The sequence below is a fragment of the Zonotrichia albicollis genome, chromosome 17, assembly GCF_047830755.1.
Source record: "Zonotrichia albicollis isolate bZonAlb1 chromosome 17, bZonAlb1.hap1, whole genome shotgun sequence".
Lineage (NCBI taxonomy): Eukaryota > Metazoa > Chordata > Aves > Passeriformes > Passerellidae > Zonotrichia > Zonotrichia albicollis.
In genome coordinates this window covers 10,163,308-10,187,626 of record NC_133835.1, presented here as the reverse complement: position 1 = coordinate 10,187,626, position 24,319 = coordinate 10,163,308, and the positions used below count along the sequence as shown (strand labels likewise).

The following is a 24,319-nucleotide window of genomic DNA, read 5'->3' as shown; positions in this document are numbered from 1 at the left end:
TGAAATAAGGTATTTTGGGTTTTATAGTCAGAGTTCAATTAAAAAACAAAGTGTGGGCAGGATTGTAATGGGGAAGGGAGCAGCTCTCTGTGACAGAGCCTGTGCTGAAAGCCAGTGCTGCTTAGAGAAAAGGTAACACTGAATAAAACCCTTATCTTCCCAGCACTTTTTACAGTGTAAAAGAATTGCAGAGCTCCCCAAACCCATTGCTTTTTTATTTATTGGCAAGTTCTTGCAGGAAGGAGAACCCACCCTTGCAGAATCCCTTTGTTGGGCTGGAACCACCCAATGTGGGATGTGGGCAACTGGGCAGGCATCACACCAGACCAACTGTCTGACAAAAGCTGTGAAAAAGGGGCTGCTTTCCCTGGTTTGCATCTCTGAGAACAGTCTCTGATGCACACTGAGCCTTCCAGACCTCCTCCCTCCTCTGCTATTTCATTTCATTGTTAATCATCCCACTTTCCTCTTTGTTAGCATCATTAATACCTTTAATGCATTCTTACAAAAAGCACAATGAGATTGCCAGCTAGTGGAAATCAGCAGCATCTGGGGCTGTGCCAATTCCCTTCAGCTCAGACACACAGTGAGAGTTACCACCTTCCCATTTCTGTGAAGAAAAAAGCCATCACTGTTTGTCCATGCACATCTCCTCTTGGAAGCAAATGCATGTATATGTGTACATAAATGTAATATACACACTGATGCACATAAAGCAGAAAAATCCCAGTTTTTTTCCAGAGTGTGAGCTATTTGAGAAACTAATGGCTTATTACATGCTCTTATTCTAGTGAGGATGAAAAGTGCCTGGGAGAATGAAGCCTGAGAAAACTGCAGAAGTAACTGCATGGAAAGGATGACATTAGATCACAAAGAAAATCCATTTTAACTGTCCAGGACTCTGGGCCTGTGTTTGTACAACATTTCCTGCGGGCAGAGGTGTCAGAGTGGTACTTCCTATAAACCTCCTTTTCTCTGTGCTGTGACAGCTCCCGTAACTAATCTTTCAAACAGGCTGAATGCTTGCTGCAGCCACCAGGCTAGAGATGCTCTGTGCCTCTGGACAAACCTCACCAGGCTGACTAATGGCACAGCTGGGCTCCTGGGAGTAATTCAAACGCCACCTTTGCTGCTCCATGAGCCACAACTGAGGATGCTGCAGCAGCCACAAGGCTCTCAGGAAAGCCCATGTGGGCTCCTCACTGCAGGTGTGCTGGGGAAGCTGATGGCAGCACTTACTGTGCACCACATACTGTGCACCACTTGTTTTCCCTCCCCTCCTCCTGCCTTTCCATTTATCTCTAGCACAACCACACCCTCACACTTCAAAAAACAAGAACAAAAACCACAGGGCTGCTTTCACGTTTGCCACCTTCCCTCTTCTCTTCTCTTCTCTTCTCTTCTCTTCTCTTCTCTTCTCTTCTCTTCTCTTCTCTTCTCTTCTCTTCTCTTCTCTTCTCTTCTCTTCTCTTCTCTTCTCTTCTCTTCTCTTCTCTTCTCTTCTCTTCTCTTCTCTTCTCTTCCTGCAGAACTGAGCAGGGCTCTCTCAAGCCCCACTTGTAGCACAGGTTTTTCACTGGTGCTGATCTCCATGCTCAGAGTATTTCTGGGGGAAAACCTGCATCTGTTCCCTGACTGAAAGCACAGCTTAAATGCCTGGTATGTTTTTATTCACCCCCAGTGGGCCACTCACTTTGTGGAGCATCAGGAGGAGGTGAGAGGGAAAGGGGCTGTGGGTTCTCTGGTGTCCCAATGCAGGTCACAATCCCCAGAGCAGATGAAAATTGTGAATGTTTCTAAGGATGGCTGTGCCTCACAACCCACTCTCATTTCACCAGAAGGCTTTTGGAATTCAACATGAGGAACCTCTGTGCAGTTTGTGATCTGCAGATTCACATCCTTGCTTGTATTTATTATTTAAAATAAACTCTGATGGATAAATAATTTTTAAATATCTGTCTAAAGATCACCCCATCTGCTGGTCTTTTATTAATACCCTCCTTTTCATTTTCCACTATCATGTTCTTTGAAATAACTGAATTAGCAACTTGCAGTATTTTCCCATCCTCAGCAAGGTCAGCAAGTTCAGAAAAAACTTGAAATTATACCTGGCTCATAAAATTACTGCTCTTCCCCACCCACTATTTTACTCACTACAGGGAGATTACATTTCCCACAGGGCCTCATTAGTGTTGCTCTTTCCTCAGCTTCAGGAAATCTTTTGGAGTTGTCTTTACTCCCAGTTGATAAAAACTGCTCTTTATTTCTTCTCCCAACTCATTGACCACGACTCCCTGGTTCTGAAGTGGCATTTTCAGAACTACAAATATTTTGGACCAAAAAACCCCACCATGCTTTTAACTTTGATGCTGCTGCTGAGTGAATGAACGAGCTGTCAAATTCTGCAAATCAAGCATTTGGCCAAGGCACACTGAAAGATTATTCTTTAAGAGACTAACAGATTAAAACTAGGAATTCTTGCTTCTTGTCAGAGCAAACAAGGAATTGCTGCAGTTATAATGTTTTAGCTGTAATTTCTCTTTAAAAGAAGTCAAATAAATAAAACTGGAGGACACAAAGCAGCATCCTTTGCTTTCATTTTCGAAGTGCTGCGCACCAGTGATACAACATGCAGCTACACCTCTGTAATTGCTTCCTTTGTTCCAAATTCCTGGTGGCTGATCTAGCATTAGTGAAAAAAAGCATAGACCCCTGAAAACTGTGAAATAAGCTAGCTCAGTTAGGCAGGTACTACATAGAAAGAACAGAATTTGGTGTGATTAAGTGTCTGACCATCCAACTGCTGCCAACAGTTCAATTTCATTACACCACAATTGAGTATTTTGATTCAAAGGGAGATCTCAAAGTGACACAGTGTGAGGGCTGAAAAGAATAAAACACAAGAAAAATCTCTACAATTTGCCAGCGACTTAAGAAATAAAACCTGCTTTGATACCTCAGAATCTAAAACTGTCCCAGAAATGGGGACCTAACCAGTAACTGCTCCTTCCTGACACCCCAGAGCCTCCATGCTCAGCCTATTTGGCTCCTACCCCTGCTCTCTGCTCTACCTGTGGGAAAGTACAAAATAGCTAATTTAAGGATTAAACTTGCACTCTTTTAACAAATGGTTCAAAAATCCTCTGCAATGGCAGAGTTTTGTTATCAGTCCTACCCTGGACACCCTTCCAGCCTTTGTCCTACCCCAGTCCTGAGCAGCAGAGCTGGGAAGGATCTCAGCTTTTGTGTATCTCAGAGCACTTTTCAGAGAGGCTTAGCACAAGTTAAAGATTGGGACAGAGGTCTAGAAACTTTTCAGGTAGTTGCACCTAACAAATGTGAATTTTCATGCCAGGTAACAAACATCACCAATGTATTTAAGGAATATAAGCCAAAACATCAAAGCACCTTGTCTTTTCACCAAACTGTTTTTCAAGGGTTCTGGGTAATCAGCTTTTTTACAAGTGGCCAAAAGCCTGTGCTGACAGGTTTTGAAGTTACAAGCAGGAGCTTTTTGCAGACCTCTGAGGAGTTCTTCCCCCAACAAATCAGACTATTCGCGCTCACATAAATGTATACTGTCAATATTTTACAAATTTGCATGAAACAGATTTATATTAGAAAAGGATTTTCATACATGCCAACAGACTAAGAAAGCTGAACAGTCTCCATAAATCCCCAGACCTTCCAGAATCCATTATTCCCTGAGTGGGCAGATTATCCACAAAGGAGGTGAAGAAGAAGCCACTTTCCACCACTAAGTTTAACTCCAAACTTGCTAAATCTGGGCCCACTGCAGGGAATGTGCTCTCTTGGATTGAAAAGTGACTCTCCCTCCAGGTGTAGACAATGATCTCATTTGCTACTTCTGAGCCCAAAGTTTTATCAGAACTGACTAAATACTATTTCAGCAAAGTGCCTTCAGCTGCAAGAACCTGAACATTTCATTTCTCTGCCCTCAAGTGCTTTCAGCTGAAATGTGTGGTCACAGGAGAGCAGCAGCAGGAACAGTTCCTACTCCATCAGTGGTTTCTAACTCAGGAGGGTTTGCAGAACACAACTTCCAGGGAGATGCTGAGCTGTCTTAGAGGCTGAAATGTTATCAATCATCAAATTGCTCAACTTACAATTTGCAGGCCCACAGAGCAAAGCACAGAAATCAAAGTGGATATAAATAATAAAAAAATCTCCCTAATAATATCTGTATAAATCAATGTATCCTTTACTGATAAAAATTATTTTCTTCCTATTCTCACATCCAGATGGTGAGGGAGGGAAAAATATTTAAGGATGTTGCTTGCAGTATGTATTACTGCCCAAGGCACTGCATTAATAATCTAAAAATACCTGGAGACTGTATATTTGGTAAAACAAGTATTTACACCTCTTTCCCACTGTCTTCATTATTGAAACCATAGCAAAACACCAGATCCTACTGATTTAGCAGCAGTTGGACATTAGAAATGCATTTGGTGAAGACTTTACTGTCTGTCTGTTGTCATGGTAACATCCCAGGTAAAAATAATTTCTTGAATAACTTATAAACAGACAGATGGCATTAAACCTCCCACGCTCTCAAAACTGAGGGATATTCAGTAAAAGACAGTGATGATGCCAGTTCCATGAAGTCCTGCATGTTGAAGAAGGCACATCTCCAAGGTCCTGCTCGTGCTGGCAGGAACTCACCTCAGAATGTGAACAAAAGGGAGATCAGGGAGGCTACAGGAAGCAGAATGAGGAGACACAAGTCAAGCCAGCACTCTTGTGTGCAGCATTTCCCAAGGGATTACAAAGGTGCCCTGAAATGATGGTCCTACATAAAACAAGGAAATTAATCCCACATTGTACCAGGGAACAAAAGCTGTTCCTGGAAATGCTAAAGCCCTGCCCTGCTCATGCTCTGACAGGGAAATGAGAAACATCCCACACTGCACGTGCAAAGCAGCTCTGCATCTGCAATAGGCAATTTGAGAGCTTTTTTAATCAACATAAGCTTTTCTGAAGACAGGAAAGCTGTGAAATTGATAATGTTCATACCCAAGACATTTCCCTTCACCCTTACGTTAGGTGAAAGCCCCAAGAGATGTGAATTGGGAAGATGCACTGTGGGAATGATGTCAGCTATGGAACAGTCCATCAGGCTGAACCATGTTTCTTGTGAAATCCAAAATCTCCCTTTGCCAAGTCACACCCCAATTAAGTAATTTCAACATTCTGAGTCAACTCTCTGAATTCTAAAAATAGGCTGAACAAGAGCTGTTCCTTCTCAAAGGGGCTGTGGACAGGGCAGGCTACAGCCAAGGCAGTGATCACAGCCCCAACTACACTTGCTCTGCTCTTGGGCAGGATCACAAATTCCAATTAAAACCCGCACTTTCCCAAAAATAGAGAACAGCTTTCTCCTGAAATGAGCAGATGCTGAGCACTGTTGTCAGCAAGAGCCAGAGCTTCTTCCAAGGGAAACAGATTGTTCAACATAAAGAATTCAAAGTAGCTGAGAGACCAGGAGAAGGAGCATTACATCAAAACACACTTCCCTCCATCAGATGTTTGTGCTTAGTTTTGCATTTATCTCCTGTTTTAACTAAATTTCCGTTACTCCTCTCAGCCTCTTTTCTCAAGAGGTGCAGAAACCAGAAAAGGGCAGTAACATTACATCAGTTAGTTTTCTTTTGATAGTTCGGCACTATCTCTGCCTACAAGGTTTTTTATGGCCACATTTATTGGAATTTCCATCTTCTCTGGCCAAATTAAATCCCTCAGTTTTAAAGAGGAAAAGCAAAACACTTACCCATGCTCTGTAGTGCAATGTGGTCAGTCTAATGCTTAGAAATAAATACTGCTCTCTTCTTCACTGAGATCTCACTAATACCCTTTGAGCAACTCCATAGATACCTTTAACTTCTTCAAAGAAATATCAAGTATTTTGTCAAGAAACACATCTTTAAATATGAACAGCAGTGTAAATGGTGAAAAAAAAAAGTAGAATTTTAAATTTTACATCCTCCATTTCCATCTCCCAAAAATGAGAAGTAGAAAAATCAGTCTGGCCTTATGAGCCCAATGTGTTATGGAAGAGAAGTAATCTTGAATTTCTGCCCTCACATCTCAGTGTAGGTTTAACTTCATTGTTTTCTCTACCAGCTCAAGTCACTCCCAGTGACAAACATAATCTCCATAAAGATTTAATTATTCTGTACTCTTACTTTTGGTGTGACTACCTGCAAGCAAATAGGTTTTTTCCCCTCACGATGCACAATCACAGCTTCAGAGCAGTGCAATGTGCTGCCATCACCAACCAGCAATTGAACCAGAGACATAATTTAACTTTTTAATCAGCATTTGGTGCTACCAGTTCCATTTGGCTTAAAAGTGAAAGGCAGCAGAGCTAATGTCACACCCAAACTCCAGAAACACCAAGCAAAGCAACTCATTTAAGGAATGAGTTTAAGCAGCAATTCCAAAAGCACACAGGAACATTCCTTCAGAACTATTACTCGGACTAAATAAAGAATAAGCAAGACTTGTGACATGAAGTTATTCTTCAAGAGACACTGGAAGAATGTTTCTTCCCCCTCACAGTGAAATGTGAACTCTGTGAAACACAAAAAGTGAGTCATCCCTTGGAATTGCAGTGGCAGGGGATTGAAAATCAGGACCAGCAGCCAGCACTGCAGTTATCTGAGCACCCAACGTGCTTGTGATGAACAGGATTATTTTACCCACTCTTAAATCTTCTCCCACCTCTCTGATAGGGCTGTACAACACTGCAGTATCAGTAACAAATCTCTTCTTACTGAAGCTTTCTGTTACCCACAAAGCCAGACAGCTGAAACACATCGCTTTAATACTGTCAAACCAGTTTCAGCTGAAGCCTCGCAATTATTTTGTTTTTAGAAAACATTTACCTGAAGTCTATTGGTATATCACAGCAGAGTGTTTAGATCTGAAAAAAAAAATACTGAAGTTGTGTAATTAACTTTTCTCTTGAGTGTCCAGATGTAGCAGTTCTTTCTGGCTCTGGAATCACCAGTGGAAGTGTTCTGATGTAACAACTAAAACTAGCAGCAGGTGCTTTTATTGGATGGCAATACCTTTATAAAATGCACGATTGCTTCAATAAGTCAGTTAAAAAAATATATCAAAGCAAATTACTGCAGGTAAGAGCTGGGAAACACAGCCAAGTGCTGGGAACAAAACTGGTCAGAGCATTAGAGGATTTGGGATTTCTTTTCTCACCCTGGTGACCCCAGGCTGTGCTGCTGCCTCCTCAAGGACACAGCACAACTTCCAGTCCTCTCCTCAGCTTCTCCACCGTGCCAGGGGAAAGGGAAGCACATGGAGGGACAGCCACTGCACATGGATGCAGGTCCTCTGAGCAATGGGAACAGCCAGAGCTGCTTCCATGTGCTCTGCAGAGTCCTGTGAAACCGTTCAGGTGTGCTGAGAGCAAACATCTGAGTTAATCAAACCACTTCTCAAGTTAGATTAAATTGAGGAATCAGCATAAAGTGTGATTGGAACAGAGGAAGACAAGTGAATGTAGGGGAAAAAAATGAAAATGACATCAGGCTTGCTAAATATGTATTGTTTATTAAGGCTTGTATTCTCCTAGAGGAAAAAGTTAATCTGATGCTGTCCATTACTCCTTACAGGCAGTAACAGTCCAGAGACAGAGTTATACGTTCTAAATACAAGTCTAAATGATACAGATTAAACTTTATTTAAATTGGAGGTCCTTTTGGAGTAAATAGTATTCAGAAGATACTTGCTTTCTAATATAGTAAAAGATCCTCTACAATAAACACGTGCAGATTCAGTGTGCTAGAGCAGCGGACATGAGCACCATTTCCATGCTTAACTGGAACTCCAGTTGGTGACAGGTTCTCCGACGGTCCCCTCACTCCACAAAAACATGACAGCAAATTCATTTTCTTAAAACAGGTTTTTTTACTCATCCAACAGAAAAAAAAAATTAGACAAACACACTGTCAATTTCAAATATCTGAGGCATAATCCATCATATTATCCGTACTATTAGTTCCTACGTTAAAGCTCAGCATTATTGGTATAAAAACTTTAAATGGCATTAGGATTTGGGGGGGTTGGGAGAGAGTAATGAAGGGAAGGATTAAAAATGATCTGCAATTAACTAATAACACCTGAAAGCTGAAACAGGTTTAAACACATTGTTTAAAACCCTTGCAATGTCGATAGCATCACATTATTATTTAATTAAGCTACAAAAACCGTAAAGCAGAATTATGGCAGAGAGAAAGCATCTTGCTCACCCTCGGCAGGATATGGAATAACAGATGCACACTGAAGCACTGCTTAACAGAATGTGAAAGGGAAATATTTTCCAGAGAAACAATTCCACTGACAATTTGATTTTCTACTAGACAGAAAAAACCAACATGGCGCATCAGCAGTTTTTTAAAAGAGTAATTGTACAGATAAATAAAGAGGCAGAGCAGCTGCACAAAGTGATCAGAAATTTAGGAGTTTTTTCATTTTTAAAATTCTGAAGTGCAGTATCTTACGAGGGTTTTTTTTTAATGACAAAAAAAATTAAAAAAAAAATCAATGCATGGTTTCATACTTCTGCCATGAAGAAAAAGGGATTGGGAGGAGGATAAAGGAAGATTTGTCGTGTATTCTCCATAATCTCTATATCTGGCTAGGAACATAATTCGTGCCAAAATAAAGTCTTTGGGAAGCACTGACACTTTAGTATGCTCATGTATAGGTCCACATTAGGTTAATATAACTGTTTACCAACTTAAAAAAATAAAAACAGACACACCTTTATTAATGATTTCTACAGAATTTTACATAGAAAAAAAGATACAAATTAATGCAGATCCACTTGGGCAAAAATAAACTACAATGTACTTAAAGATGCAACAACTTAATTTCCCCTGCACGAGAAGATATATTGGAACTGAAAGCTTTAGTTTGTCCTGATGCCAGGATACAGCACCAGTTATACTTAATTTTGTTTCTCATAGTCGAATCTAATATCAGTTCTAGTATATATATCAAACTGTTTATGTTTATTCTTATTGTTTGTTTCGATTCTGACGTTCCTGCAAAGAGAAAAAAGTTTAGATTTTAGTCAAAGGAACAAGCAGAGTTTTTAGTAGTTTAACAGAACTAATGTGATCCCAGATAATTACACACTTAAAACAATGCTGCTACATTTTATAAATATACTGTTCACACCCAACAAACCCAAGGCCTTGATACTTTAATGTTTTAAGTGCAGTCTCAGGTGAGACATCTGGACGAATACCTGCAGTCACTTCAAACCAAGGTCACAGAGAGAGAAAGGTATAAAATATCAACACTCCTAAGGAGAACCAGGATCTGCAATATTCCACTTTCTGGATTATTTTAGCTACTGCAGTAGTAGCACAACCAATACACGAGCAGAAAGCAGATGGCAGATTAGTGAACTCCACAGAACTGGTCTAATTTTGAAGCACTCAAATGACTCTGGAGTTTAGTCACATTCAGTAAAAGCAGGGATTTGAGCTGTCGAGAAAGTCTGTCCCTATATCTTCCTACAGGTTCAACTATTCTGGGAAGCACTGGGAAACACCTGGGGGTAAGGGATAGAAACAATATCAGGCAGAAGGAAAGTTCTGTGTTTCTCCATAGTCTGATAAAACCCAGCACAGCTGGACTGACCACCCCAAGAGTATCCCAGAGTGCTGCTGGGAGGGTCTTTGAGCCTTTCCCCCAAGTTTCTGCTAAGCACAAACACTGAAGGCAGTAAAGGCCACCCAAGGGACAGAGCTGGGGCTGCCTGCAGGGAGCTCCACATCAGTGACCCTGTGCCCTCCCAGCACCCAGGGCTCCAGGGACACTGAGCAGTGCCCACAGAGCACTCAGGGTTCCAGGAGCCCCACAGGTGCAGAACGTGCAAGGACAGACAGCAGGACAGAACCAGGCTGCTGTGCCTCAGCCCTGTGCATCCTCCAGCCAGGGCAGCACTGCACAGAAACGGCTCTGCCTTCCCAGTTTTGCTGCTTACAGGGCAGAACTGGCATGGAAAGACTTGACTCTGCACTTAAATGCATCAACAGGCACCAAATCCTATTCCAAAGGAAATTGTGAATAGCCTAAGCACCACCCCCAGCCAACTCCTGAACTAACACCTTCATATTTTGCTTTGTGGACTCATTCTGTATAAAGTTCATCTCAGAATTGTTTCTGTTGTGATGTAAAGCTTACTTGCTAATATAACAACCATTGTAAATGTAACAGACTGCATTTGCTGCTTCAGCTGGTCACAGCATAAAAATCAGAAGAGACTTTTAAAAACTGAATACATTGATTTCTGCCTCCAGGCAGAATGTTAATATTTTAATTTTCATAATAAAATTAAGTCAACAAAGTCCAGAATGAATTATGAATATATAATTTAAGACAGAAGTAAGAGATAGCAAAGCTGTTTTACCAAATCAACAAAACAAGCTGTGTAAAGTGGTAGAATTTATTATAAAAATCTATTCCTCCTGTCTTTTAACTCTCAACTATGATGAATTATCAGTAAAAGCCATTTCCTAATGGCAGAGTATCAGAACATTACAAGTTGTTCTTAATAAAAAGAGCTTATGTCTGTCTGACATTTCAAACAAAAGGTGGTTACAAAGTATCTAGAACTGAATCATATCAACTCCATTTTCAGGCTTCCAAAAAGAGTAATTGTTTCATCCTATTTCCAACTTCCATTTCCAAGGTGGCACATCCCCTTTGCAGCCCTACCATGGTCATGAGTCCACTCTTTCCCATTGCCACCTCACGTAACTTACTGAATTTATTTTTAGTTTTCTGTGTAGTCATCCACTGACCTCCCTAATTCCACTTTCTTTAGAAATGGAAGTTTTCCATTCTCAAGGACTAGCCCCACATAAAAGAGGCAGGCTAGCACCTGAGACCTCTACCTGAAGTGCTCATGGCATTCAGAAACTCAGCTCAGACTGTAATTCAGTAAAAAGTGCTCTTTACTGAGCAAGTTCCCAAGCAGTTCCTCCTACCTTGCTTTTTGCTTTCTCTCTTGGGACTAATCTGAGTCTTCCTCTTTACAAATGTCTGAAACCACATAAACTGACGCAACAATTCTTCGTGCTCTCGAGCATGGCTGCTTTTTAGAAGTTCTAACTCTCAAATTCTCTTCCTTACTGCTATTTAGCACTACTGCAAGCAAGAATAAACAGTTTTGTAAGCAGCTAACAAAGCTGCGCTCATTTGGGTTCTGAAGATCCGGAGCCTTCAGCTTCTCTTCTCCAGTGGAATACTCTTGATATCTCACAGGAGAGCTCCAGCTGCACTTCTCCTTCAGGACACTAATCTGTGTGGTCTTCAGACACAGGGAAAATAGGTTTCCACAAAACTTGCAGAGATTTCCACCTTGGAGGCACTCATCCCTGTCAAACTTCTTTTCTCTTCACTTCAGGCTAAAGTAGCTTCAGCTTTCCTACTAAACTTGGTTAAAGTCAGTGGGATCAAAGCATTCATCTTCAGACACAGAAATAGAAATGTTTTCTTTATCTCAGGAACACTGGTATTAATCTTAAAATATGTTTTTTAAACTAGAGCTTTGGAGGAAGGACAATATTCCATCCTTTTAAGTTCAGTGACTGTTCACAGAAAGCTCATCACAAAGGAATCACCCAGTGCTAGGAGAAAATGAGTATTCCCAAGTACTAACACACACCAGCCAACACTTTGCAGTATTTAATCACCTAAAGCAGAACTGCTAATCTTGGTGATTCAGGAGCTTTCTGAGACTGTGCAGCTCTGCCAACACAGCACCAAGGTGTAGAGCTGAGTGCCTGAATCAGAGGTGACAGCACAGCAGCCCAGTACAGCAACTGGGACCATCTGCTGTGGTGCAGATCTGGGAGCCTGAGCTGCTCACGGCTCATCTGTCACCTGGGAACTACCGAGATCTGCAACAAGTTTGTCTTCACAAGCTTTTAAACTTTGGAAGACAACTTTGTTAAGGCTCTGATGGCATGCTTTCAGGGAATAATAACGAATGCCACATTACACTCTATTTTTTTTAAAAGAAACTCTACACATCACAACTTTTTTACAGTTTTCAGAGCATGGGCTTTGATGACAGAAGTAGCTCTGGAGCTGACTGAAAAAGGCTGTGAGGGTCAGGTGAGAATTCATGCCACTCACTGTTCTGCTATTTCATTCCAGACCCCAATCCCCTCCCAGGTTCTGGTTAATTATTTCAGTGTGGCAAATCAAAAGCTGCACTTACATCCCAGCATGACCAAACCCTCTCTCAATTCTGGAGGGATCCCTTCTTTCAGCAATGCTGCAAAGTGATCAATCTTTGGCACTTGGATGAATTTCATCCAGCACTGTACCTGCCAAAGCCTCACTGGATGATTTGGCACTGACACTGGGGCTCCTACATCACTGACAGCAGCACAAGCTGGAGCTGGCTCTGCACACAGCAGCCATGGAAATGCTGGTGAGCAACAAACTGGAACCATCTAAAGAGCTCAAATGCCAGTGCCTTGCCCTGCACAGATTACATTATTATTCTCTACTAAATATTTGTGTATAAATGAAATTGTATCATTTAAACTCTCCATGTACAGTTTTTTAAGAATTGTGTCCCTTTGTAATCACAATAGCAGTGAAATGGAAGCACAAAATTTCAATGATTTTACAGCTAAAGAGTATAATGAGTAAAATCCAGCCATCTGAAAACCAATTAAGATGGCACATATACCAACAACTACCTGAAAATGTCAATTAGGTTGTAAGATAAGGTTGTTGGCAATAAGATTCTTCAAAAATTATTGTCATAGGAAGACTAACTTTGTTAACAGGAAGATTTGAACTTCAACAGCACAAACTTCTTAACAATAAGAACTTTATGCATATCCTGTAAAAAAACCCCAAACTCTTCTAGTAATCAGCTGGACTTCTAAAATTCCTTTTATTAATGAAGAGGGAAAATATTGACTTTCCAATCAAGTTTTATACAGTGCAGGCTGACAAGCAGCATCTTATTTTACTTATTTTATCTTATTCCTTCATTGCTGCTCTGCTTTAGCTCTCTAGCACTATTACCTTCCTCAGTGTACTTTGATTTCCCATTTTCTAAGCTATTGAGAGGAATCTAAGAAATATGACATTAGACTTCACAGTTTATTTTGTGAATGTGTAATACAAGCCAGAGCTTCTGTTTTAAATGAGGAAGGAAAATGCATTATTTTGAAAAACTGATCCTGTTATAAATAAAGCAATGACCTAGGTAAGAATATTTTTGTGCAGGAAGTGGGAATTAGTTGTTTATTAAATCAATCCAAAATGAGATCAGCTCAACAGTCAAACACCAACCCTCTGAGATCCTACAAAGCACAGGAATTCTGCTCTTTGTGCCTCCACTGGGATCCTGCTGAGGCCAGGGATTTATCTGTGCAGGAGTGGATCTGTTATCACTTTCCCTGTGCTCTCACTTCTTGAACACCCACAGCTCTCCCCTCCAGCCTTGGCAGCAGAGCACAGGGAGAGAGAATTAAAAACCCAAACCAATCACACCCCACTAGACCACAAACACTGGGCAGAGGAACCCAGGCTGCCTCCCTTTGTCAGGACTCTCTCCTGCAGAAGGGAACACCTCTCCACATGAAATGCTGAATTGCTAATTATCTACTGAAGGAATGAAGTGTTCAAGTAAAGCCCTTCAGGTTTTGCTTTGTGGAATCCCACAGGGAGTATACAAGAAAAACTTGCAACTTTAAGCTGTCCTTCCCTGCTGTGCTGAGGTCAGCTATGCACATCTATCATGGCCAGGAAAAGTTCAGCCACAAAGTTTTAAAGACACTGAACTCCTCTTCTCATATAATTTAAATGTACAATCTATGAAGACAGTTTAAAGTAAATTTTATCTACACTTTAAAATGGCAATAAAAAACTTTAAAGTGGCAACTTTAGAATTTAAGCTGCAGGAATATGCATTAAGTCTTTGCTTTAAAAACATCTTAAAAAAGTGTGAGCTACCCTAAACTAAACCAGCCTGTCAAACAAATGCTGTATTTGCAATGCTATACAAAAAAGTCTAAGAAACACTCTCAACACCAAGCAAATTTAAGTGTTACTTCAGTAGCAACTACACATGCTGACACCTATTATTTTGTCAGGTCATTACTTCTAGACTGCCTAATTAGAAAAAGGCATTCATGAAACTGAGGTAGTGGGATGGATAGGGGCAGAGATCCCTTGTGGCAGACTTAGAGCCATGAAAGTGTATGGAAAGTTTTATTACACTCTCCCAGTTACTGCCCAGACTTCTCTCACTACATCTTCACTCAAAACTTCAAGAATTAGTAGACAGATTAAACCTGGGAACTGAAAACCTTTATTTATCCAAATAATACACGTGACTTCAGCAGCATAAATGCACTCTTTCTAGCACTATTCCAGCAATATTATGTAACTCTTTCTTTTCCAGAGAGATAAACTGAATAAACAAAATCAAGTTTCTTATTCTTAAAGGTGATGTACAAATTTCAAATACCAGTACAGGTATCAATTTTGATAGCCCAGTTCCAGTCAAACAGTGTTTAAAGACCTCATATTTAAGGCAAAAAACTTAAGTGACAATCACTGGCAGAACCCAATTCTGAAACAGAAACTATTTTCTATTAACCATTTGAAGATAAAAAAATAAATCAAACTCCAATAAACTGGACATAAAGTCCTTTACCCGCATTACTGCTTAGCTTTCTGCTTTGAAATTCATTGACTTGTGAAACTCTCACAAAGAAATATGCATCAGATTTGTGTTGTTAAACACACAAAAAACCATCAAGTTGAGATGTATTAAAAACATTTTGAATTCCTACTTACATTTTTCCACCATAGCAGCCTTCACATTTCATTTTCCCCATATCTGTGTATAAAATAAATTTTTTAATAAGTTTACCTTCCGCACCACCTCCTCCTCTTCCTGGCGCTTTTCATAATGAGAAAAGTCATCAAAGATGGAGGTCGTGTGCTTGTAAGTAGCAATAATTTTAAGCACTTGTTTTGCTTTTTCTAAGGGCACCTCCTGTGTATCACGGGAGTTTGTAACGGGTTTGTTGTCATTGTTCTCCAGCCTGATGTGTCTCAGTTGGTTGTTGGGCACATCCTTCACAAAGATCCACTTGACATCAAATTTCCCCTTCCACTTGTCCTGAGACCAGACACCCGCACTGGTGCCATAGTCCACAGGCGATTTCATCTCTGCTACTCCACAGAAGTGTCCACTGCCGTTGACACTGAACAGCAAGTACACGGGGCCCTTGCTGTTCATGGAGCGAAAAGCGCTGTCCAGGCGTTTGTTGCCGTGTTCCGTACTACACCAAATAGAATATTTAATGGAACGATGAATATCATCCTCGGAATAGCTCTTTATTATGAACACGCGTCCATTTTTAAGGTTCCATTCGAAATCTTTAGGGTTATAGCTGTGAGCAGCTTTCAGTTTTTCAAGGACAGGATGGGACTCCCCGCTCGGAACGGGGTTGGGCTGGGTGCTGCCAGCTGAGTTGGTGTCATTCCCAGTTCCTCCACTTTGGCCAAAAGCTGCATTTCTGTTGCGAGGAGCTACCCAGCGGTTTTGGGGCGGCTGCTGAGGGGTCTGATACTGTGGCTGAGTCAATGGAGGAGGCTGAGCTGGAACAGGCTGAACAATTGGTTGCTGTGGCTGTGGAACAGACTGAGGAGAAGGTATCTGTTGGGGGGCAGGAACTTTTGCCACAGGACCCTTATTGTCCCAAGTACCTATGTCCATATTATGCTTTATAGGGGGTGGAGGCAACGCTCCTCCGATTACAGGTCCAGATTTTGTTTTCATTTTAGGCTGTGGTTTTGCAGGCTTGCTGGCAATAGCAGCCCAAGAGGTTGGTTTAGATACTGGCAAGTTTACATTAGATCCACCATTCCCAGAGAGGGCTCCTGTCATCCCGGCACTGTTAACAACAGAACCTACTGTTTTCACTGCAGAAGTCGTAACATCTCCACCAATCTTAAGTCCGACCATTCCCTGTTCAATACTGTTCATTCCAGGAGCTTTATTTAATGTATCATTATGAAATCCTGTTTGTCCATCCACAATGGTACCCCCCAGAGAACTGGGTGGGTAGCTGTAACTGCTCCCATATGCTGAGCTTTGTGTCTGCTGTCCTTGGGACCCGCTTGTTCCCCAAGCTGAGAAGGCAGGATTTTCAGGGAAGAAGTTAAAGCGGTGTTGATAGATATTATTTCCCAGACCCCCAGGCTGTCCAAAAACGGCATCGTGCATAAAATGGTGATCCCCATTACTGAGCTGTCCATAGGTGGTGAGATAAGGGATAGGAGGATCTCCTCCTGTAGACCATGGTGCTTCACTGAGAGAATAGGGGAAGCCAATAGATGGTGGATAATAACTGGACAGATAAGGATCAGTCATTGATGGATAGCTACTGTTCTGTTAAAGAGAAAAAACAGTCACCAGATAAATAAACCCTCCATTTATAAACAGCCACAACACCAAACAGAAAAGAACACTAGAGACAAAGTAATGTAATTTCTAATGACAGATCTTAGTTCACATTCCAAGATGTATTCAGTGCTAAAATGAAGTATCTGGGCATTCATAATACCCCAGGACTAGGGCCTCACACTGAGGTTACTACTTGAGATGTTGAAACCATGTAATCCCACATTGCTAAGGTTATTTAGTAGCCAATACCCAAATTATTGCAAGGAACACATCTAACTATATTTTGCAGCTCACAGAACTAAGGGTATTTAGCATTTCTAGACTGCTACATGGAAGAAGCTTTAGATTAATCACCTTAATATGACAATACATATAACATATGTATAGACATGTTACAATCCTCATTATGGAGTTACTTTTAGGGGCCAACAGTCTCCAACAAAAAACCCCACACCTCAAGCAGCAGAACATACACAGGCTACTTCTGACACACCTGCCAAGTGTGCCACAGGTAGGAGATACAAGCTGACATCACAGGGCCTGGTGCACCAGAGACAAATCCATGCCCAGATGGCACATGACACAGGCCATCCCAAATCTTGGAGAAAGACCCTTTCCAGCCTGTTGCATAAATGTTTTCCTCCCTCAGTAGTAAAGTTACAACTGTGCAGGAGTGTTCCTGACTGTCCTTTCAAGCAGGACATCTCTCCTACTCATGAAATAAGAGACCAAACATTTATAAACCAACAGACCCCCTCTGAAATTTCCTCCCCTTCGACTGTTAAGTCCTAGAGCAAGCTGAGAAGCTTTTCCTCTCACTAACACTCTGCTGGCACCTGATCCTGAAGCATTCCATATGATTCTTACATTCAGCAATGCAAAAGAACAAAGCCAGGATGCTCTAAAGTGGGTTTTATTCCTCTTCAAATCAACTTGAAGCACTCATATTGGAGACCTTCCAAAGTGACACTCCAATTGTAATTACCAGAGAGGGGGTGGGAAGGTCAACATCTCCTGTTAATGAGTCAAACAGCAGCTCGCCTTTCCTTACTCATAAATACTATTTTAAGAAGAGGAACTCTTCTTTCAAACTGCTAGATTTCAAACTAGAAAAGAAAAATCTATCTGTAAAATCAGGAAAACTGCACCAGAACTTCAGCCATTTTTCCAAAAATCTGATTATTCCTCAGCTTTCTTAAAAAAAAAGTAAAATGCCCTCCTTGCTGAAGATAAGCCTAATATTCAATTGATACAGAATCATTTTTACTGCTCATTTTTCAATGACCTCTTTTCCATGACACCTCAAAGGCAGAGTAATTCAATAGCCTTAGTTTCATACACAGAATGATACCACAATATGCCTCCAAGACTTCCATACAGTACTGCAAACACTTCAGAGATGAAACAGCCTAAATCAAATGTTATTGATTCAAAAGAAATGATCTCTGCCACTTTTCAAGCTGCCTTTATTTACACACAAATTCTATCACTAACAAGAGGTACAGAAATCACCTTCCTATGAGATGATCCTCTAAAATACACTGAGTTTTCTGAGCCTCCCAAGCTAAAGTAATCAATATTTAGCATAAAAAACCATTTTTCTGAAAGACTTAGACACTGCTGAGTGTTATATTTTGAATGTTAATTTAAGAAAAAAATTAAAAACAAATACAGATGAAAGGGAGGAGATATAAGTAGTTCTCTGAGGTAGTTATGCTCAAATTCTGTAAGTTTAGATTTTAAGACTAAAATGAGTAAGCCTAGAGAAAAGCAAGTGTTTTCCCTCAGAAATATTTAGATTAAAGGATTTAAGACAATTCCTGCAGCTGTCATCTCTTCACACAGCTTGCAAAGTCTCCACAAGGATTCTAACAAGATTCAAGGAAAGTTTCAGCAGCCATCCTTAGCAGACATTCAATCTATTTTGACTGGCTTTATGCCAGAGTGTAAAAGAAACCCTGACAGAAGTTCTTCCCTTCAACAGCAGAACTTCAATAAACTTATCCTTGACCTTTCTGCACCCTTCTGTATCTTTTTTATTAAAACTTTCCAAACAAAACCAACTCAACCATTCTGGTAATTAGGACAGAATCTCCTATCCCCCAAAAATGCTCCATGCTGGTGATTCCCTGTTCCATAGAAATAATCTCTTGGTTCTCACTGACTTTACAGGAGGATGCTTTTCCTGCTGGGTGTAAATCTGTACATGAAGAGTCTATTTGACTCTTAAAAGTACTTTTTAACACAATATTACTCACCTACATTTGACTTTCCATGTTAAATATATTATTGTGTCAGCTGGAGCTTTAATTTCTTAAGTTTATTTTAAATACTCAGATGGCTTCAAATCTTTTTTTTTTAAGTCATGTGTACTTTACAGTAATTTTCAAGGGCTGAATAAATCTGAGTGGATAACTGGATAATAAGGCTTTGTTCAGCAACATGGTTGTCTTCAGTACAAAATCTCACAGTCCTAATTAATGCTACTGCCACTTTCCACTTAAAATTGTAAGAGGACCTACACAATTGTTTCTTGTGCCATGCCAATTTTTCACTGCAGCATAAATAAATTGGTCAATGGAGCTACACTTTCATGAAGAAAACTTTTATTATAATTATGGAAATTCTAACAGCTATAGCAAGTTTTCTATTTAATCCTAATAATTTGGCTTGTTGACAGCAAAGACAAACTTCCCAGAATAAAACTATAATAGATGGGTATATTTTTTTCTACGTGAACATTCAGTATATTTAAAGTCATTAAAAATCACATACAAATGTGATGAAGCACAATTTTAAAAAATCAGAGGGAGGTGAAAACCTCAATTTCTTTTATAATTAATTCTGCATTAAAAATTAAGATTTTGCTTCCTTTTTTCCCCACAAAGGTTTTTCTACCTTCCACAGCACATTAACTCCAAAAGAAGGAATGCCTCCCATTAAATTAAGTCTGGAGAACATGTCTGTGCTGCAAGCAAGCTCAGTGATGCCATCAATATTAACACTGGCATCTGACAGCTTCAGACTGAATTATAAATTTCCTTTTTAAAATGTAACACTTTGCCATCCCATCATGTACCTGCAGTAAATGTTTCTCTCTGAAATGGAGTTTCATACCTGTCAATGAAAACTTTTTGCTTCTCTAGTTTCTACAATTTTGTTCCCTTTAAAGATCTGAATGTGAAGTCAAAAATTACTTCAGAGAATACTTTCAATTAAAATGGTATTTTAGTTATGGATGTTGATTTAATGTACATTATAATGAGAGTTTACATTACAGTTCCTTACTCTTAAGTAACACATCTTTAACTCTTAAAAAGTATCAGAGGACATCAAAGAACAACAACTTCTGAAGTGTAAAAAATGGGACAAGTCTACAAAGTACCTAGAGAGCATCCAACCCAAATCTCAACTACATTAATTTCTGTGATTATATAAAAAATAGAAGCAGAAATTTTAGACTCCTACAAGCAACTGGCCTATCAAAGAACTGTGAGATCAGACTGTCCCAGTCCAGCCACGCCAACAACCTGCAAGGGGAGGAGGAATCAGCTCCAGCTCCTTGGAGCACCAACTTCATTTTCACTTGTGGCCATCTGGAGATGCAGAGTAATATCAGCTTTGGGAACACAAATGCTGGTTGTATCACCAAGTAACACAATATGCTGTCATTTCTTTTTTCATTTCTATTTAAGGCATTTGCTCCCTCCACACAATCCTATGAATGGAGTGCCAACAGCATGCCTAAGGAAAAAAAAAAACTAAGTTAAAAATACACTAACCTGATTTGACTGCCCGGAAAGGTAAGGTTCAAAATCGTTGTCATGAACTGTGTCCTTCTGATGTAATGAACCATTTTGTACTACAAAAAAAGGGTTACAGCACATTAAAACAGCAGCAGCAGCAGCAATGCAGGAGTGATGTTCCACCCTATGCTACTTTAGGAACAGCCAGATTTCTTCTGCAAACCAGAAAGACTCATAAAAAGACCAAGGGATGACACTTCCCACCCCCCACATAGTTTCTCTTTATATTATTGCTTCTAAAACAAAGTTTGAGTAAATTAAAAAAATTAGTAATTAAAAATTCTACAGCTGAGAGTGAGTAAACAACTCATGTGAATTAACTCCCAACAGAAAATCATTATTGAGAACAATTTTGTGAAAAAAGATTGGGAAACAACATCTATTGTTCTGGCCCATAATTAGAACACACAAACTCACAGTTCTCCCAGCGTGTGTTATTCACTGCTTAAGCTGGCTAAAATAAGATGAGGTGAGGTTACATTTAATTATGAAATGAAGACTGCTAACAGCTTTGGTATCCTGATATTTTCAGGAAAACTTAAGTTTCAACATTCTCATCTGTAAAAAAAAAGATATCTGCCATAAAGTCCTACTTAAGCATAAAAGAATGTCTGATAAGCATTTGAAACCCATTACTGAATGACATACAAACCCAAACCAGCTATTAGGTCCCTTCAAATAATTTCCTGTTTGTCTTAAATTTGAAAAAAGGTCAAATACACGGTGTGGTAGTTGCTGTATTTACCTATTTCATAGAAATAAATATAGCTGAATTACATATAATACTGAACTAAATACAATACTACACCAAATAAAGTGTTTAGCGAACAAGTTTGGGAATTCAGCAGAGTATTTCTGCAAAGTTTATCAGGGGAGTAGAGGTAAAAGAGTGTTTTCCTTCAACCAGAAGGAGCTGGATTTTCAAGGCAGGTTAAGATGTATTAAGAAGCATTTGTGAGTTGGATATTATTACTTTTTAAGTCTTAAGAGTTACATGCTTGTTAGCAAACACAGTAAGTAAGATATTTTTTAGATGACTTAGTAATAAGTTTAATTTCAACTGGAGAAGAGTTATAAAAATGCCTATTATCTCATCAAAAGTTAACCATCTTTTAAGTTCCCAAAATTATTAACTTTATGGGCTTATATAAATATCTCAGCCAACAGCAGAGCAGCAGCACAACTGCATTCAGAAAAGTAGGAAAAAATACATAAATTGTACAGGGATATCCTTGTGACTTTACATAGCAACCTGCTTCATCTTCAACAGGGAGAATTATTTAGTACCAACAGAGTCCTTCCCACTGCAAATCCAGCAGCACTAAGTGGGATGCAGGCAAGCTCGGATGAATGGCAGTCGATGTTATTTTTGAAACAAAGCACCCATTCCCCCATTCTCAGATGTTTTCCATGCAGAGTAACAGCGATACATTTCTGCTCACCTACAGGTACCTGCGTAATTGAGCTCTTACAGTAACAATTTAAGCGACCAGATCACAGCATGATTTCTCACCTTTATTATCCTGTCCTTTCGGTCTCTGGGAAGCCACAGCACGTGATTACGGGGAAAAAAAAGAAAAGGGAAATAAAAAAGTTAATTTTAGAAAAACGCTTATATTGTCAGAGACACTGCGAACCCCACAGCTTCTAAGGACGGGGAAGAGACTTCTAAAAATGGCCAGCAGCATCTCAAGGTTTGTTTGGACCGGGCTGGAGCAGCGTGTTCCACGTATCACTCAGCACCGGCCTTCCTGAGAAATGGCCCCGGCTCCGGGGAGGAGGCGGGAACGTGCTGTGCCCACGGGGGAAGTTACGGAGAACGATGGAGCTCGAAAGCAGCCGAGGGGGACAAGAAAAGCCCCGCGGGGCCTGCAGCCGCAGGCCCGGGAATCCCCCCGCCCACGGGCCGCCTCGCCGCTCACTCACCTGAGGGTCAACGCTTGTGGCAGACATAATTCATGCACAGGGCCCCGTGGTTCAGCAGAGAGCGCCGGAGGACGAGGCAGGGCCGCTCGGCGCGGCGCGGAGCTCCGGGGCCTGGCGGAGGGGCGGCGGCGGCGCCTCCTCTCCCCTCAGGCGGCGGCCGGGCGGGGAAGGGGCCGGGGCCGAGGGGGAGGGAAAGGGGCCGCCTGGCGCCTCCTCGGGGCGCCTCCTCGGGGTACGGCGGTGCAGGCGGCGGCGGCGCGGCTCGGCCGTGGCGCTGGCGGTGCCGGAGCGGGCCCGGTCTCTCACATGCCCGCGGGCCGGGCCTGGGGCCGCAGCGAGCGGGGCAGCGGCGGCCGCCGACTCCAATGGCGGCGGGCGCCGGGCTGCGGTGACGTCAGCGGCGAGCGCGCGGGGCGCGCCGGGAGCGCACGGGGCGGGGAGCGGGGGAAAGGCGCGCGGGGCGGCGGCGCCTCGTGCGCGTGCGCGGCAGCGCTGAGGGGGCGCATGGCGGACCTGGCTCACACGGCTCCGCCCCGCCACAGAGCGCTCGGGCTGCCCGGCATGGGGAGTGGCGGGCTCAGGGTACCGCTCATTGCTGTGCGCGAATTCCTCCGGAGGAAAGGGTTCTTCGCCCAGCGAGTGGTCGGGCACTAGAACGGGCTCCCCAGGGATGTGGTGGCAGCCCCGAGGCTGAATGCTTGAGATATGTGCGGGTAACGGCACATGGAGGGGTTCTTGGGTGTCTTGCGCGGGCCCAGCATTGGACTCGGTGATCCTTATGGGTCTCTCCCAGCTGAGAATATTCTCTGATTCTGTTCCTCCCTCAGTCTTTGCGAGGACTCTGCCTCATGTTCTCAGGATCACTGTGACAGAATCACTGAGCCTCCTGAAGTGAAAGGGACTAAAGATCCTCCAATGAGTTAGGCTGGAAAAGAACTCTGAGACCATCGAGTCCAACCTATCCCCAGCATCCCTGGTCAGCTACATCAGGGCACTGAGTGCCAGGCCACTCCACCGCCTCCTGCCTGGGGCCATCCATTTCAATGTCTAATCACTCTTTCTGTGAAGGAATTCCTCTGGATACCCAGCCTGAACTTCACCAGATGCAGCTTAAGACTGTCAAGGATCATCAAAGCTCATCTCCTGTGCTGGCACAGGACACCCCCAGCAATCCCACCATGTGTCTGAGAGCATTGCCCAAATTTCCTTGAGTTCTGTCAGGCTCAATGCCGTGATCACTGTCCTGGGGAGTCTTTTCTGGCTCCCCCAAGAGCTTTGGGAGACCAGCTTTCCCTTATACAGCCTGTCTGACCACTGGCAGCAGCCACCCTCAACATGGGTTTTTATCAGATTAATTTTTTTTTTCTTCCAGCTGTTTTGTAGAACCTGGGTGGTATTTGGGCCCTTTAGTCCGGTTTATGTTGATTTCAGTGGGGTCAAGGTCTAAGTGCCGCTGGTTACAAAGTCTTGATTTTGGGGGTAAAAGTGGCAAATTCTGGTCCTTGTGGAATACATTAAACAACACAATCTTGCTTTCTTTTAGATGGAGTTAAAACCAGAGTCTTCTCTGTGTTCACATGTTTGAAAACTGTTTGAGTTTGTACTTACCATTCTAATAAAATATCTGAAACGAAGAGTCCACTTATGTCCTTTTTCTGATCAGACATCCAGAGTTAAGGAAGAAATAGTGGTGCTTTAATCCTCAGCACATGCACATGTTTTAGGTTCTCTATTTGACTTGGGTAGCAAGTAATAATGAGTATTTTCCTAGAAAATACTAATTTTCCCAGACTGCTTTGGGTTGGAAGACACCTCAGAGATCATCTTGTTCTAATCCCAGCTGTGAGCAGGGACAGCTCCCACTAGACCAGGCTGCTCCAAGCCCTGTCCAAGTGGCCTGGTCCATTTCTGTTTGCTTTTGGTGTAATTATGGAGCAAGTCAGTAAATCCCTGCTGTGGGCACTCCCTGAGCAAACTGGAAAATCTGTCCAAAGACCAGAGCTTCAAGAAACAGGACAAAAAAGTGATCATTGTGGCTGAAGAGAGGAACGTGTGTGCAGCAGGAGAAGGGAGAGGCTGG

General features: G+C 41.7%; 1 protein-coding gene across 2 annotated transcripts; it reads right to left on the bottom strand.

Moving 5' to 3' along the window:
* Positions 1–7,573: 7,573 nt before the first annotated feature.
* YTHDF1 (YTH N6-methyladenosine RNA binding protein F1) lies at positions 7,574–22,657 on the bottom strand. 2 transcript variants are annotated; one of them, XM_074553400.1, is made up of 5 exons: positions 22,240–22,657; positions 21,827–21,851; positions 20,290–20,369; positions 14,966–16,492; positions 7,574–9,089 (listed from the first exon to the last, which is right to left on the bottom strand). In XM_074553400.1, exons 1-5 carry the CDS (start codon positions 22,264–22,266, stop codon positions 9,063–9,065), a joined length of 1,686 nt encoding a protein of 561 aa, XP_074409501.1. In that variant the 5' UTR covers positions 22,267–22,657; the 3' UTR covers positions 7,574–9,062. The 2 variants fall into 2 exon arrangements, with proteins under 2 accessions (XP_074409501.1, XP_074409500.1); XM_074553399.1 differs by lacking the exon at positions 7,574–9,089 and having other exon boundaries at positions 9,109–16,492.
* Between the last annotated feature and the right edge of the window lie 1,662 nt (positions 22,658–24,319).